The 14321-nt window shown below is 48.2% G+C and overlaps 1 protein-coding gene across 1 annotated transcript; it reads left to right on the top strand.

Annotated features, from left to right (window-relative positions):
- The first annotated feature begins 1604 nt into the window (after positions 1-1604).
- Positions 1605-12796, top strand: LOC116863353 (paired immunoglobulin-like type 2 receptor alpha). Its single transcript, XM_032850822.1, has 3 exons — positions 1605-1913; positions 2243-2632; positions 12520-12796. Exons 1-3 carry the CDS (start codon positions 1859-1861, stop codon positions 12786-12788), a joined length of 714 nt encoding a protein of 237 aa, XP_032706713.1. The 5' UTR covers positions 1605-1858; the 3' UTR covers positions 12789-12796.
- Positions 12797-14321: the final 1525 nt, after the last annotated feature.

A 14321-nucleotide genomic window follows, 5' to 3' on the forward strand; every position in this document is an offset into this window, starting at 1 on the left:
AGGCAAAAAGGAGACTGTCCAGCCAGGTCCCACAGCTAGTGAGACAAGGTGGAAATGGAACTCAGGTGTCAGACAGACCAGGCCACCCTCTAGAAGAGCTGCCAAAAAGGCAGTCAGTCCCTTGTCCTCTCTTCTGTCCACTTTTCCACCTGTTACCATTTGCCCAACCACCTTCCACAGCCCAGAGGACTCCATGACATTAAGGTTCAGTTTCTTGATGGTGCCTCAATTTCCTATTGGTGAAAATACATTCACCACACAATATTTTAAAGCTGAAAATGAGGAAATGGGTGTTTAGGGCGTGGCTCAGAGAAAGCCATTCCATGAAAATGCAGAATTTCTCTTCTCAGGCCTGGCAGGAAATGTAAGAATTGCAGACATGGGGAAAGGGCAGGGGCTGACTGGCTGGCCCTGGGAGAAGAGTGGAAAAAAACTATGAGATCTGGGGAAGAAACAGAAAAGGAGAAAGGAAGTCCGTCTGCTTGCTTCTATCTCCAGAAGACAAGACCACTTCCTGTGATGAAATCATGCTCTCCCACTATCACCATCTACTCAGTAAGCCAATGCCAACCTCATCTGGGGGAGGGAGGGAGCAGAGCCTCCTAAAACCTGCCCAATGAGTCACCAGAGGTCCCAGCCCCAGTCTCTCCCCCCACCCACCACCAGTCACAAGCTGGCAGTGCCCTCCATTGAAGACTGTCCAGAGACTGTCACAGTGCAACTCCTTACTGCTCTGGGCCTTGAACTCCCCTGGTCGGGAAAGGCTATGGATGAGTCAGGACTCTCCCAGCTGTGGAGGGAATCACACAAGGAGCATTAGAAAAACAAAGCCTCCAGAGAGTCACCCTCCAGAACTCTGCTCTCAGGAGCTAAGGCCCAGAGGCTGTGTGGGACAACAAGACAGAAGCATCCAGAAAGAGAAGAATGCTCTCAGGACTCAACAAGACTAGAGTTTGAGTTCTGGGCCTCCTACCTGAGAGTCATGCAACCTAGGGCAGGTCTCCTCTGAGCCTTGGTCTCCTCACCTAGAGTGGAGAACAGAAGGACCTACAGATATGGTCTTGCATCCTGGGGGGTCAAGGAATGGCCTCCAGAAGGTCCACCCTCGCCTCTTAACCATAGGGAGGGTGTGAGACTGCACAAAAGGACCTGATCAGGGCAGGGAAGGGGCCTGGTAGACTTGGGTCCTGCACAGGACAGCAGGGGAGGGGCAGAAGGGGAGGCCCTGCCAGGAAGGAGAGGGACAAAGAGCAAGCTGGGTGTTCCTGGTGCTGGGGCCGGAGGTCAAGGGCATCTGACCACCAGTGGTGCCCTCCTCCTTCTCTCTTCTCAGACACTCCTGGCTGCCTGTCCTCTGGCTGGCAGACCTGGAGCTGGTCCTGCTGGCACCCCTTCACCTGGAAGGACAGACAGAGGCCAAGTGACACTTAGCCAATGTATGTCCAATGAAAAGGAGAGCTAGAGAGACAGACATTGACTCCTAAGGAGAGGTAGAGGTGCTGGCAGGGGCCAGGAGTGGAGGCAGAAGAGGAGAGGCCACACATGGCCAAGGTCAGAACCATGGCCCTCAGCATGAAGATAAAGGCTGGGGTCCTCTGTCATGGCTCTCTGGGCTCTGACCACAAGGAAGCACTTTTGCAATATAGGAAAAGAAGAAACCAGATTGATAAAGGAAGTGCTGGTCATTCTGGGGACGGGTGAGTTTGGGGAAGGCTCTCACCCTCCCTTGCTCTTCTGAAGGGGCCTGATCCACGCTCTCCGGGTGTCTCCCGTCTCCCCAAGGAGGCACCTCCTAGGACCTCCCCTCTGGCCTTGACGGAGCTGCTGTCGCCTCCTCCCCGGGGAGGAGAGTGAGGCAATGGGTCTCTTTCTGCTGCTGTCTCTGCTGCTGCTGCTGTCATGTCTGCAGGCTGGTGAGTGTCCGGGACACCCTGGCTCTGCCCCGAGGCCCAGCGAGTCCCCAGCAAGGGCTGTGGCTGGGCAGCTGGAGAGGGGGTCTGCTGGGGGAGCTGGCCAGGCCTCCCAGCCCCAGCAAGAGACAGGCTGGTCCCACAGTGCTGGTCAGCCCCAGGCCTTCACCCTCCTCCCTACCCCATGCGGGGCGCGGGGAACACCCAGGCCAGGGAGCCAGTCCTACCATCTGTCCCACTACTGCCCGTTGGGGAGGGTGTCAGAAGGGCTGGGGTTATCTTCTTCATCTCTCCCCGTGGCTTCAAAGTCTCTCCTCTCCCTGCTCCTGCAGGTAGCTCAGCAGAATGTGATCCAAGTACTAACTATGGAATCAAGCAACCAGACCGCCTCTCAGCCCCCAAGGGTGGCTCCGTCCGCATCCCTTTCTCCTTCTATCACGACTGGGAGTTAGCCAAGGATCCCAGAGTGAGTGTAGCCTTCAAACGGACACACTTCCATGGGCAGTTCATCTACAACAGCACTCAGACTTTCATCCATAAGGACTACAAGAACCGGATCTCCCTTGAATTGCCAGTGGGTCAGAGGACTGGCTCCCTGCAGATATCGAACCTGCAGGAGAAGGATGAGAATATATACTTTTGCCGGATCCAAGTGGAAACATTAAGATGCGGCAAGAAGGTGTGGCAGGCCCTCGAAGGGACCAAACTCACCATCACCCCCGGTGAGTCCAGCTGCCCTGGCAGCCACCACTCTCACCCTGAGGCTCCTAAGGGCCATGGTCCCCTCATTTCCCAGGTCTGGCCCAGGCCCCACTCTTCCTGTGTGCCCTTCTCTCAAACTCCTCTCCCCACACCACCTCCTCCCCAGCCCTCTGACGACTTTACTCTTTCTCTGCCATCTCCCCAGGCCTGGGCTGCCCTCCTTGCCACCCCCTCACTGCTCCCTCCAGATCCAGGCCCCACTCCCCCAGCCTCAGCACCTTCTGGGCTCCCAAGTTATCCTCCCTTGTTGCCCTAAGCTGGGGCTCCAGCCTGCCTCCTTGCCCTCTAGGATGTGAGCTGCCTTCCCTTTGTCATGCGTCCACGTGTGCAGCCCCAGCCAGCCCCAGTCTTGAGTCTCCCCAGCCATAGGCTCAGCCCAGCGCACCCAGCAGGTACCCAAAGATGACCCACCCGAGAGCCTGGCCCCCTGGCAACGCCCCATGACCTGTTTTCCCCGATCCCCCCACTTCCTTCTCCTGCTCTGCTCTTCAGAACCCAGACCACAGTGCTCCCCGCCCAGCCCCATCCCTCCTCTCCTTTTCCATCTCCCTCTTCCCCTGCCTCCATCCTCTTTCCCCTCCTTTCCTCTAGTCCCCGCCTCTGCCTGTACTGTCCCCATTGTCCCCATTGATCTCACCCCAATCTCATCCCCTCCGTACTGGCCTTTGAGAGGCACGGCTGCAGCAGAAGTACAGCCGCTCACTGTGGGCACTCACTGTCCCCTGTGGGTTGAACAGCTTGGTATGCGTCTCCATGGTTAACCTGCCCCGTGGCCCTACAGTAACAGCAGGTACTGCCGTCATCTTGTTGCCACAGATAGGGACACTGAGGCTCGAACAGCCCAAGAACCTGCCCAAAGCCACCATCTTAGTGCAGGTGGGACTTGAACTCAGCTTAACCCCGGAGCCTCCACTCTTAACCAGTAACTGCTCAGCCTCACCAGCTGACCTGAGGCTATCATTGTCTTGACCTATTTTTCATGAATAATGGATGTGCTACACTACTGCATCCTCCCATGTAACTCAGCAGCCCATGGGAACTTGAACCTGGGTTTGTCCCCACAGTGGGGTGGAGGGCATCTCTCCCAGGAGCTGGCACTGGGGGGTGCGCTGTCTGTAGACTTCCTTAAAAACAAAAAACCATAGGTTTACTTTTTACAGCTACTCGCGCTGGCAGTTCCAAACTACACATCACCGCTCCTGGTGGGAAGGTCACCGTCTGTGTCCCCAGCCCTGATAACCACTGCCCCATAGGATCACCGGGCTGGTTTTAGAGTAAATAGAACATGGCTCACGACTGAATTAGGCCAGACAGGCTTGGGTTTATATTTCGGGCACCTCCTACATCTTCCCTTAAGTGGCCATTTTGGGGAGATTTTGGCTCTTCTCAGACCCCTCCTCCTCTTCCTTCCTTAATTCTTCTAACTTTTCTCATTTCTCAGTTTCAGTCACATTCGCTATGAGTTCTTCAGCAATAAATTAATTTTTTCATTTAGTACAATTAATTGGATATTCATGCTCATAATTTTTAAAATACAGAGAAGTAATAAAAAGAAAAGTTTTTACCTAAGTGAAGTATCACCACACAAAAACATCACCCTAAGGGTGCAGCAAGTAGAACTGAGAAATCTGTGGTTGGCTTAATCATGCTTTTTACATACAGATGTTTTCTTTTTGTATCCAAATATCACTGTATTCTCCTCTGTAAATTCCTCTTTTTATGTCTTAGCCCCAGATCCGGTATTCCACTAGGGGCTGAAAATATTTTATTTTCTTCTGATTTTTGTATGCTTTCTTTTGGCAGTAAAACTCACTGATCTAGTGAGGATTTCTTTTGGTATATGGTGTGAGGTAAAGAACTAAATTGATTTTCATAGCAAGAAACAAATCAATCATCCCAGCTAGATCTATGGAATCTTTTTTTCTCTTCTCCATTGACTCATAGGCCTGGCCTTTTTGTAGGATAGCACCCACTTCTGGTCTGTCAACTCCATTTCCCTGTCTTTTCTCTTGTCGGTACCTCAGTTCTAGGGATTGTAACTTTCACGGTTCAGTGGCTGATAAGTCTATGTTCATCAGAACCACGTTAGTTCCCTAAAAACCTTACTATTGTTTTGGTCTATTGTTACACATAAATATTAGAATAAGCTCACCAAGTTCTGAAGAAAACACTTAGAGGTATTTTTAAAACCAGAATTGCATTAAACCTATAAGGCAATTGACAGAAACGGAAATCAGTGTGAGTCCAATCTTCCCACCAGAATGGCCGCTATTTTATATCCCTCAGGAACCTCCACAGTGTTCTTCCACAGACCATGTAAATATCTCACAAGACGCTTTCCTCTAAATTCTCTATTTTTTTAATATGCAACATTATTTTTTGAATGTTCATTTTCTATAATTTTCACTAGAAAATATTGCATAAATTTTGGCCAAACGCTGGGTTATAGGCATGTTTACCTCTCCTCCCTACAAAACTCTACTAAAATGATATCAAAGGGAAATTTTTAAGACAAAATCCACAAGGACAAAAAAGTATGTGAGTCATGTGGTCAAAAACAGTATTTGGGAAGCTGGAAACATGTAGACTAATGTACCTGGCCTAGGAGACCAGGGGAACTTAGCCCTAAACCAGCAGTGAGGAGACCCAGAAGAAAAGCAGTTTTTTAACTACAAAAACCCCTTGACAGTTCAGCAAGGGCAACCCCAGAACGCCTGACAGTGGGAGGGAAAGGGCATCAGGAAGCTGGAGGATTGGGTGAGAATCTATTTAAGAAGCTGGGAAACCTCTATGCCCCCTCCCCACCCAGCAGAGAATGGAGATTTGCTTTCCAGAAAGGATGGACCAGAGGGACGTTGGGGGCAGTACCCCAGGCATACTGGGGGCAAGGGATCAGTCCTTAAAACTGGAGATTTGGTGAACTGATGAGACCCTAAACGCCCAGCCCCCTTAGATGCCTCCCAGTTCTCAGGCAACCCAGCTGGTATCCCCCATCCCGCTAAAGGGCAAGAAATCAGGAGATTCTTCTCTGGGAAATCTATCTGATGGAAACCCCAAAGGATCCAGAAATCCTAACAGATCCTATAGCCCAGTAGCGGACAAGCACTTTCTCCCAGACCACACAAACCGCCTCTAGTCAGTGTGGCTTCTGCACATTGGCCTCCAAGGGGACCAGGACATGGGGTCTTGGCCTCTCCGGGAATCCTCCAACCCTGAGGATTGACCTCTCACCTCTGCTGCACCTAGAGACACCATTTAAAACTATGACTACATTAGACACTTAAGGAATCCTTCCCCGTGAAACATGCAGCAAAACAAATGGGGTGGTGGGGAGCAAAGGGGAGTAGCTGGAAGGCACCAGAACAATGGAGGGAGAATAAAACTCAGATAACCACCATTTTCAGAAAGTTGAGAACACAAGCATGGAGCAACAGAAGGAGCTTTCCAAACAGACTAGGAGCTCTTAGGAACTTAAGCTATGATGGCAAAAATGGAAAACCCAGTAAAAGGATTGCGAGATCAACTTGACAGATACACCTCAGAAGGCTGACAAAGACTCATGGATCTGGAAACTGTGGCGGGTTGGATAGCAGGCCCCACAAAGACGTTTCCACATCCCAGCCCCCAGAACCCGGGCTGTTACCTTACATGGTAACAGATGTGACTCAGTTGTCACAGAAGAGAAGGCAGTGTGGCCACAGAGCGGAGACTCAGTGGTGCAGTCTGGAAGCTGGCGGAAGTAGGGAACAGAGTCTCCCCTAGAGCCTCCCGAGGTTGTGAGGCCCTAGTAACACCTTGCTCTCTGACTTCTGGCCTTCAGGACTGAGAGAAACTAAACTTCTGTTGTTTTAAGTCACGCAGTTTGTGGTCATTTCTTACAACAGCCATAGGAAAGTCACAAAGAGGAAAAATTGAGGATTGGTCCGGGAACTCCAGCCTCTGAATTATGGGAGTTCCAGAGACAGAGAAGAGAGAAGGTAGTTGGAAGAAAATATCGACCAAATAACTCTCTAAATTTTCCAGAACAAAGGAGCCCAGAGTAATGGGTAAAAATAAAAAGATGGACCTTGAGACACTGCAACATGAAATTTCAGAATGTCAGGGACCAAAAGATGATGCAAAAAACTTCCAAGGAGGAAAAAACAGGCCACAGGAAATTTGGGGATCGCCAAGGCTCTGGCGGTCTCCATAGCAACAGAGGAAGCTGGAAGACAATAGTTGAATGCTTTGAAATTCTAAGAGAATATTCTTACATTCATTCATTCATTCAACAAATATTTATTGAATGCCTACTGTGTGTAAGGTGCTAATACAGACATTAGGGAAACAGCAGGAAAGAAAGAAAAAAAAAGGCTAAACATATCCACAACAATGCCTCTTGCACATAAGTATGGAAAGAAGGCTGAAGAGAAATCCAACACATTAATTCTGTGTGTTGAATGGTGGTGAAAAGAGAAAAGCAGGGAAACGGAGCAGAATCTGGGGGATAAATGTTGCTAGGGGTGTTACCCTATTCAGCTGGAACAGGAAAGGCCCGAGGGAGCCAGGAGAAAGCAGCCATTGTAACAGGGTGACTGAGAAGAGGTTTGAGTAGAGCACAGGGTAGGGAAACCAGTCAGGGATGGGACACACCTGCAACCATCTCCAGGATGGAGGAGCCAGGTAGAGAGAAGGTACTGGGACCAGAGAGGGGCTGTAGCTTCTGGGGAGAAAGAGTCAACATGTCTGGGATGGTTAGTTTTAGGCGTCAACTTGGCTGGGCTGAGGGATGCCGAGAGAGATGGTAAGACATTCTTTCTGGATATGTCTATGATGGCATTTCCAGAAGAGTTTAGCAGTGGGTGGGCATCATCCAAACCCTTGAGGGGCTGAAAAGAACAAAAAAGTAGAGGATGGGCAGGGACCACCACTTCTTCTGTCCTCAGGCAGAGCTCTTGGTTCTTGGGATTTTAGAATCACACTGGGAATTATATAAATGGTTTCCTTGGTTCTCAAACCTATAGGTCTGGCCTGGAACCACACCCCCAGCTTTTCTGGGACTCCTGTTTGCAGACACAATGGCTTCTCAGCTGTCATAATCACATGAACCCGTTCCTCAAAACTCTACATCTCTTTCTATACCCCATTGGTTTTATGTCTCTGAAACCCCAGATTAATACAAGATCCAGTGAGGAGGGGGCCAACAGTTTTGCCACGACTTACCTCCTCTCTCCGTCTCTCTTTTTTTAAGATTTTATTTATTTACTTATTTGAGAGAGAGAGCAAGATTGAGAGCATGAGTGGAGGTGGGAGGTGGTGCAGGGAGGGGCAGAGGGAGAGGGGAAGCAGGCTCCCGTGCTGAACAGAGAGCCCGATGTGAGGCTCTGTCCCAGGACTCCGGGATCATGACCCGAGCTGAAGGCAGACACTTAACCGACTGAGCCATCCAGGAGCCCCTCTCCCTCTATCCCCTGATGGTGACTTCCAGTGGCTACTGAATAGGAACCAGTGCGTGAGAGCCCACCAAAACCAACCTCCAAAGGAACAAAGCAGGTGGAGAAGAGTCAGGGAGTGGATCTAAGAGAAGCCAGCAGAAAAATCCAGCCCAGGCACAGATCTGTAGGAAGTGAAGGAATGTTCCAGTCAAGAGGGATCGGTGGGGCAGAGGCCATGAGGTGGGACGTGTACAGCTGAAACACATGAAGAAGCGGATGGTACAGGAGGTGAGATCAGAACAGGCAGCGGGGGCAGATCCCGTGTGGCTCTGAAAACCAAGAAAAGAACTTTCACTCTCACAATGAATCTAGTGAGGGTTTCCTGCTATGTCCTGATGTGCACTGATGTGTTCTGAGTGTCCCTCCAGCTGTTGTGTGGAGAATCAGACTGTAAAGACGAGCAAGGTCACCGGCAGGAACACCAGTGAGAGGTGAGATGCCTTGAATAGGGTGACAACGAGGGCAGGGGAGATGCTGTCTATATTTGGAAGACTGAGCAGGCAGAATGTGCAGATGATGGGATGTGGGGGTAAGAAAGAGAAGAAGCAAGAGTGACTCTAAGGCTTTGGGCCTGAGCGTCTTGAGGGATGGACCTGCTATTTACCCAGATGGGGACCTGGGGGAGGAACAGGCTTGGGAGGAGATCAAGAGTTAAGGACAACTGAAATTTGAGACATTACAAGACAAACAAATGGAGGTGTGAGGAGGTGTGAGATTTAGGAGTTGGCAATGTGGGGAGAGAGGTGGCTGGGTACGTAACTTTGGGCAGGATTATCATGTTGCTGCTAGTTAATGCCATGGGACTGGATAAATTATCTGGGAAGAGCGTGTAGATAGAGAGGGGGTCCTAGGACTGAACTAAGGAGGTCCCATGACTGTTTCGGGTTGGGAAAAGGAGAAATCAACAAGAAGACAGAAGGAGCTACTAAGGACGTGGGAAAAGAACAAAGAGAGAACAGTGTCCCAGGAGCCAGGTGAAGAATGCTTGTCATGAAAAGAACGTTGAATGCTGGAGGGTCGAGTAAGATGGTGAAAGTGGGGGTGTGAGGGATCTAAATCCTCAGTTTCAACGGTAGGAAGTAAATAAATACGACTTAAGTCAAGAAACAGCAGTATGTGCATGTGATTTAGAAAAACAAGGCTAATGTCAGAAGAAATAGCTAACGGTGGGCTTATGCAGGGGCTACTGTTTTTATACACTGTATGGAATTTGTGGACTCCAAATTTATGTGCCTTTTGGGGCGCTGGGGGGTGCAATTGGTTAAGCAACTGACTCTTGGTTTTGGCTCAGGCCCTGATCTCAGGATCCTGAGACCGAGCTCCTGTCCTGCTCCGCACTCAGAAGGGAATCTGCTTGGGATTCTCTCTCCCTCTTCCTCCGCCCCACCTGCCCCCGTACTCTCCTTCTCAAATAAATAAATCTTTTTAAAAATAAATTATGTACCGGAGCGCATGGGTGGCTCAGTGGGTTAAAGCCTCTGCCTTCCGCTCAGGTCGTGATCCCAGGGTCCTGGGATCGAGCCCTGTATCGGGCTCTCTGCTCAGCGGGGAGCCTGCTTCCTCCTCTCTCTGCCTGCCTCTCTGCCTACTTGTAATCTCTGTCAAATAAATAAAATCTTTAAAAAAATATTTAAAAATAAATTATGTGCCTATAGAAGTTTGATAAATGTTAAATTTTGAAAATAATAAAGGTACTGATAATACTTGCACATCATTTAAAAAAAAATAAAGGTCAAACAATACCGAACCGAGTCCAATGACAAGTACCTTCCTTCCTCTGCACTTTATCTCCCAACCACTTCTTTCTGAGAAATGTTCTCTCTTGCAGATATAGATATACATAACCCAGATAGAATCAAACTGTATGCTATTCTGCTCTATGACTTGTTTCCATGTCCCCATACAACAAAGTATTTTTCCATTTCAGCACATACTCAGCTCTGCCTTTTTTTATATATATATTTTATTTATTTATTTCACAGACAGAGATCACAAGTAGGCTGAGAGGCAGGCAGACGGGGAGGTCACAAGTAGGCTGAGAGGCAGGCAGACGGGGAGGCGGAAGCAGGCTCCCCACCGAGCAGAGAGCCTGATGCAGGGCTCGATCCCAGGACCCCGGGATTATGACCCAAGCCGAAGGCAGAGGCTTTAAAACACTGAGCCACCCAGGCGCCCCACAGCTCTGCCTTTTTTAAGGTTGCAGGGTGGACCCCTGCAGCAATGTCTCGCAATCTACTTCCTCAGTCTTCTGCTTAAAGACATTTAAATTGCTGCCACATCACAAACAAAGTTGCAAAGAACACCTCTAATCACAGGCCTTCTAACCCTTGCTCAGCATTTCCACAGGATCAATTTCTAGCCCTGAAATAATTGGGTCAAAGGGCATGCCCAGGTAGGTTACATTTTGCAAATGTGTTCCCAAAGGTTGTGCCAACCTAAGCTCCCATTGTGGTAGTCCTGGGTATTTTCCTCCACTCAGATTGGTAAGAAACATAGGCCTTTATTGTTTTAACCTGCATTTTTAAAAAAAGAAATTATGAGTGGATAGTAATGTCAGGGTTATCGTTTTATGAAATGAATTAGAATTGCATCATTTTCTGTATTTCTCTGTGTTCTAGAATCTATTTGGGAATTATTTGTTCCTTAAATTTTCACAAGAATTTACACATAAAACCTCCTGAGCTTGGAATCCTTATGATGGGTAGTTCTTTAATAGAATTCCCTGTTTTTTTTTTTTTCAAGCTTTTTTTTTTTTTTTTTTTTTTTTTAAGTAAAATCTACCCTGGCTGTGGGGCTCAAACCAAGAGTATCATGCTCTTTTGATCAAGCCAGCCACGCACCCCTAAAGTTCTTACTCCTTGGTTTACCTCTCACTGAAATTGTACGACTTAGCTCCATTTTCCAAAGTTTTTATTTCAGAAAATCATCCAATTCAGAGTTTTTAAAATTTATCAACCTATAATTGAGCATATGCAATCACAAATGATTTCAGCAGACTCTTGTTAGGTTTGCAAGAGTCTTATCTATTTTCTTCTTTGTTTCTTGTTTGTTTTTCCCCTAAATAGCCACTTCCTGCATTTATTTCTATTGTCCTGATTCCTAATAAATTTATTCCTACATAGCTTTCATTACTTGTTTCTCTCTGAGTTTTCTTAGGGCTGGCTTCTTTCTGGTTTTGGTACTTCTTCTGTTCATTTTTCAAATTTCTTCTGGTTTTAAATAATAAAAGCACTTAATACTATGAATTTGGCTTAGAGTATGGCTTTAGTCACATTCTAGGAGGTATTTTTTTTTTAATATGTATTCTTCGGATTTTATTTTTCTAGATAGCATGTTATGCACATTTGTTGATGAGTTTAAAATTTTTATCTCAATTAAAGGATGGTTTTATTATTCCCTTCCAATGAGGGTCGACAGAAAATTTGGTCCATACTAACCTAAAGATTTTATTGGCGTTGAATTTTTTCCAGTAGCTTAGCATTCTGTCAGTTTTTAAACAGTGCATTAAACATCTACAAAGGTACAATCTATTTGTAGAAGTTCAGTATATATTAATCTTAAAAACATATTTCTGGGGCTCCTGGGTGGCTCAGTAGGTTAAAGCCTCTGCCTTCGGCTCAGGTCATGGTCTCAGGGCCCTGGGATCGAGCCCCACATTGGGCTCTCTGCTCAGCAGGGAGCCTGCGTCCCTCTCTCTCTGCCTGCTTCTCTGCCTACCTGTGATCTCTCTCTCTGTCAAATAAATAAATAAAATCTTTTTAAAAAAAACATATTTCTAATATATACTAGGTGCTTTACAGATGTTTTATCACTTACTAAAACAATCCAGAAAGGATAAATACTGTTTGGTTCTACTTATAACAAGTTCCTAGAGCAGTCAAATTCATAGAGACAGAGAACAGAACAGTGGGTGCCTGGGGCTGGGGAAGGGAGTGCGTAGTGAGTGTTTCATGGGGACAGAGTTTCGGTCTGAGAAAACGAAAAAGTTCTGGAAAAGGATAGTGGTGATGGTTGCACAACAGTGTGAATGTACTTAATGCCACTGAACTATATACTTAAATATGGTTAAAACAGTAAATTTTATGTTACCTATATTTTACCACAATGAAAAAGTTTTTTCCTTCCTATAATTTAGGGATCCCTATTTGTCGGCGATGAAATGAGGTTCTGAGGTCACACCACTGATGGGAGGTAGAGTCAGCATCTAAGCTGGGTGATGTGGATTCATTACCCGCTCCCTGTGTGAGAGCTTCAGAGAGTGGTCCCCCCCCCCACCCCAGTATTCCCCAAAGTAGGGAACAAGATGTGATGGTTTCATCCAAAAACCTCCAGTCCTCCAGGGGAGAATCTGCTAAATTCTCATGTCTTCTCAGCTCTCAAGACAACCACCACTGCTCCCACCACTACTGCTCCCACCACTACTGCCCCCACCACCACTGGCCCCACCACCACTGGCGTTGGTGACTTGGAAGACAGTAAGAGTTCAACGTCTTCAGTCCTGAGTGTGGAAGCTGCAGTAGGGGTGGCGCTGGCTGCTGCTGTGCTCATAATTGCTATTTTGGGACTGATACTCTACCTCAGGCGGAAGAAAAGCAAAGGTAAGTGGTTCCAGGCCATGCCCTCCACCAAGCTTCCCTACTGAGTGTTTCTCAGAACCACCTGCATCGGAATGACCCTGGGTCATTCCGCATTAAAAAATGCAGCACCAGGGGCGCCTGGGTGGCTCAGTGGCTTAAGCCGCTGCCTTCAGCTCAGGTCATGATCTCGGGGTCCTGGGATCGAGTCCCGCATCAGGCTCTCTGCTCAGCAGGAAGCCTGCTTCCCTTCCTCTCTCTCTGCCTGTCTCTCTGCCTACTTGTGATCTCTCTCTGTCAAATAAATAAATAAAAATCTTAAAAAAAAAAAAAATGCAGCACCAGGGGCACCTGGGTGGCCCAGTGGGTTAAGCCTCTGCCTTCCGTTCAGGTCATGAGCCCAGAGTCCTGGGATCTAGCCCCGCATAGGGCTCTCTGCTTAGCAGGGGGCCTGCTTCCCCCTCCCCCTCTGCCTGCCTCTCTGCCTACTTGTGATCTCTGTCAAATAAATATATAAAATCTTAAAAAAAAAAAAAAATGCTGCTCCCTGCTGGGCTTGAGGTCCAGGCTTGGGAATCTAAATTTTTAAAGGTCTCATCAAGTGCTTCTGTGTGCGTGATCAAGTTTGAGAACCAGTGCTGCAGAGCCTGGAGCAGGGTGATTGGAGATAACAAATGTAAATAAAGCATAGGTCCTACTTTCAAGGAACTCAGTGCTGGAGGGAGGGGAGAGGGAGTGACTGCCTCGTTTAGAAAGAGCTGTGGTAGGTTGGGAGAAAGGAGGGGAACCAGTGAGGAATTCCCATAGGAAGTGACCCTGCAAAAAGTCTCAAAGAATATGAGAATTAGCCAGGCAAACAGTGAGGGTAGTGAAGAGGTCACTATCCATGCAGGCACAGGAAATCAGTGAGGGAACCGTAGGTAGCTCAGTGCTGTGGAAAAGGCTGGTGATGGGAGAAGAGAACCTTGGAAATGACTCCCAAGAGCCTCTGATCCCAGAGGCAACCTGAAGCAGGGAAGTGGCAACCTCAGCTCTGCCTTCCGGATCCATGAGTCTGTGCTGGTGGGGCCAGAGGTGGGGCCAGAGGTGGGCCAGGCAGGGCCAGTCTAAGGCAATGGCAGTGGGTGGAGGGAGAGAGCCAGATCCTGGAACAGTTTAAGAAGGAAAACCAGTAAGACTTGGGGATTGGGCTGGCGTAGAGGCGAGGGAGTGGGAAGAACTAGGGTGAATGAGTCCATGGGGAAACCACCAAGCAAATTAGAGAACACAGGGGTCAAGACCATATTTGGGGGAGGACGATGGTTCCTTAGTCTGGGATATGTTGGAGATGTGCCTGTGTGGTCTCTGCGTAGAGATGTCCCTCAGCAGTGTGGGTGTCTGTATCTATAGCTCAAGAGGACAGGGCTAGAGGCCTTCATCATTTACACCCCACCAGCCTCCAGTATTGATCTGAAATTCCTCTGAAGAAAACTTTCAGTGAGAGGAGATTAGCTGCGGGAGATACTAAAGCACAGAGTGAAGAGCACAGAGTCTGGACGGCTGCAGTCAGGTCCTGGCTGCGGAAACTCCGGTGCAATGGTACTATTACTCTCTGCCCCAGC

The sequence above is a fragment of the Lontra canadensis genome, unplaced genomic scaffold, assembly GCF_010015895.1.
Source record: "Lontra canadensis isolate GAN:19392208 unplaced genomic scaffold, GSC_riverotter_1.0 scaffold954, whole genome shotgun sequence".
NCBI lineage: Eukaryota > Metazoa > Chordata > Mammalia > Carnivora > Mustelidae > Lontra > Lontra canadensis.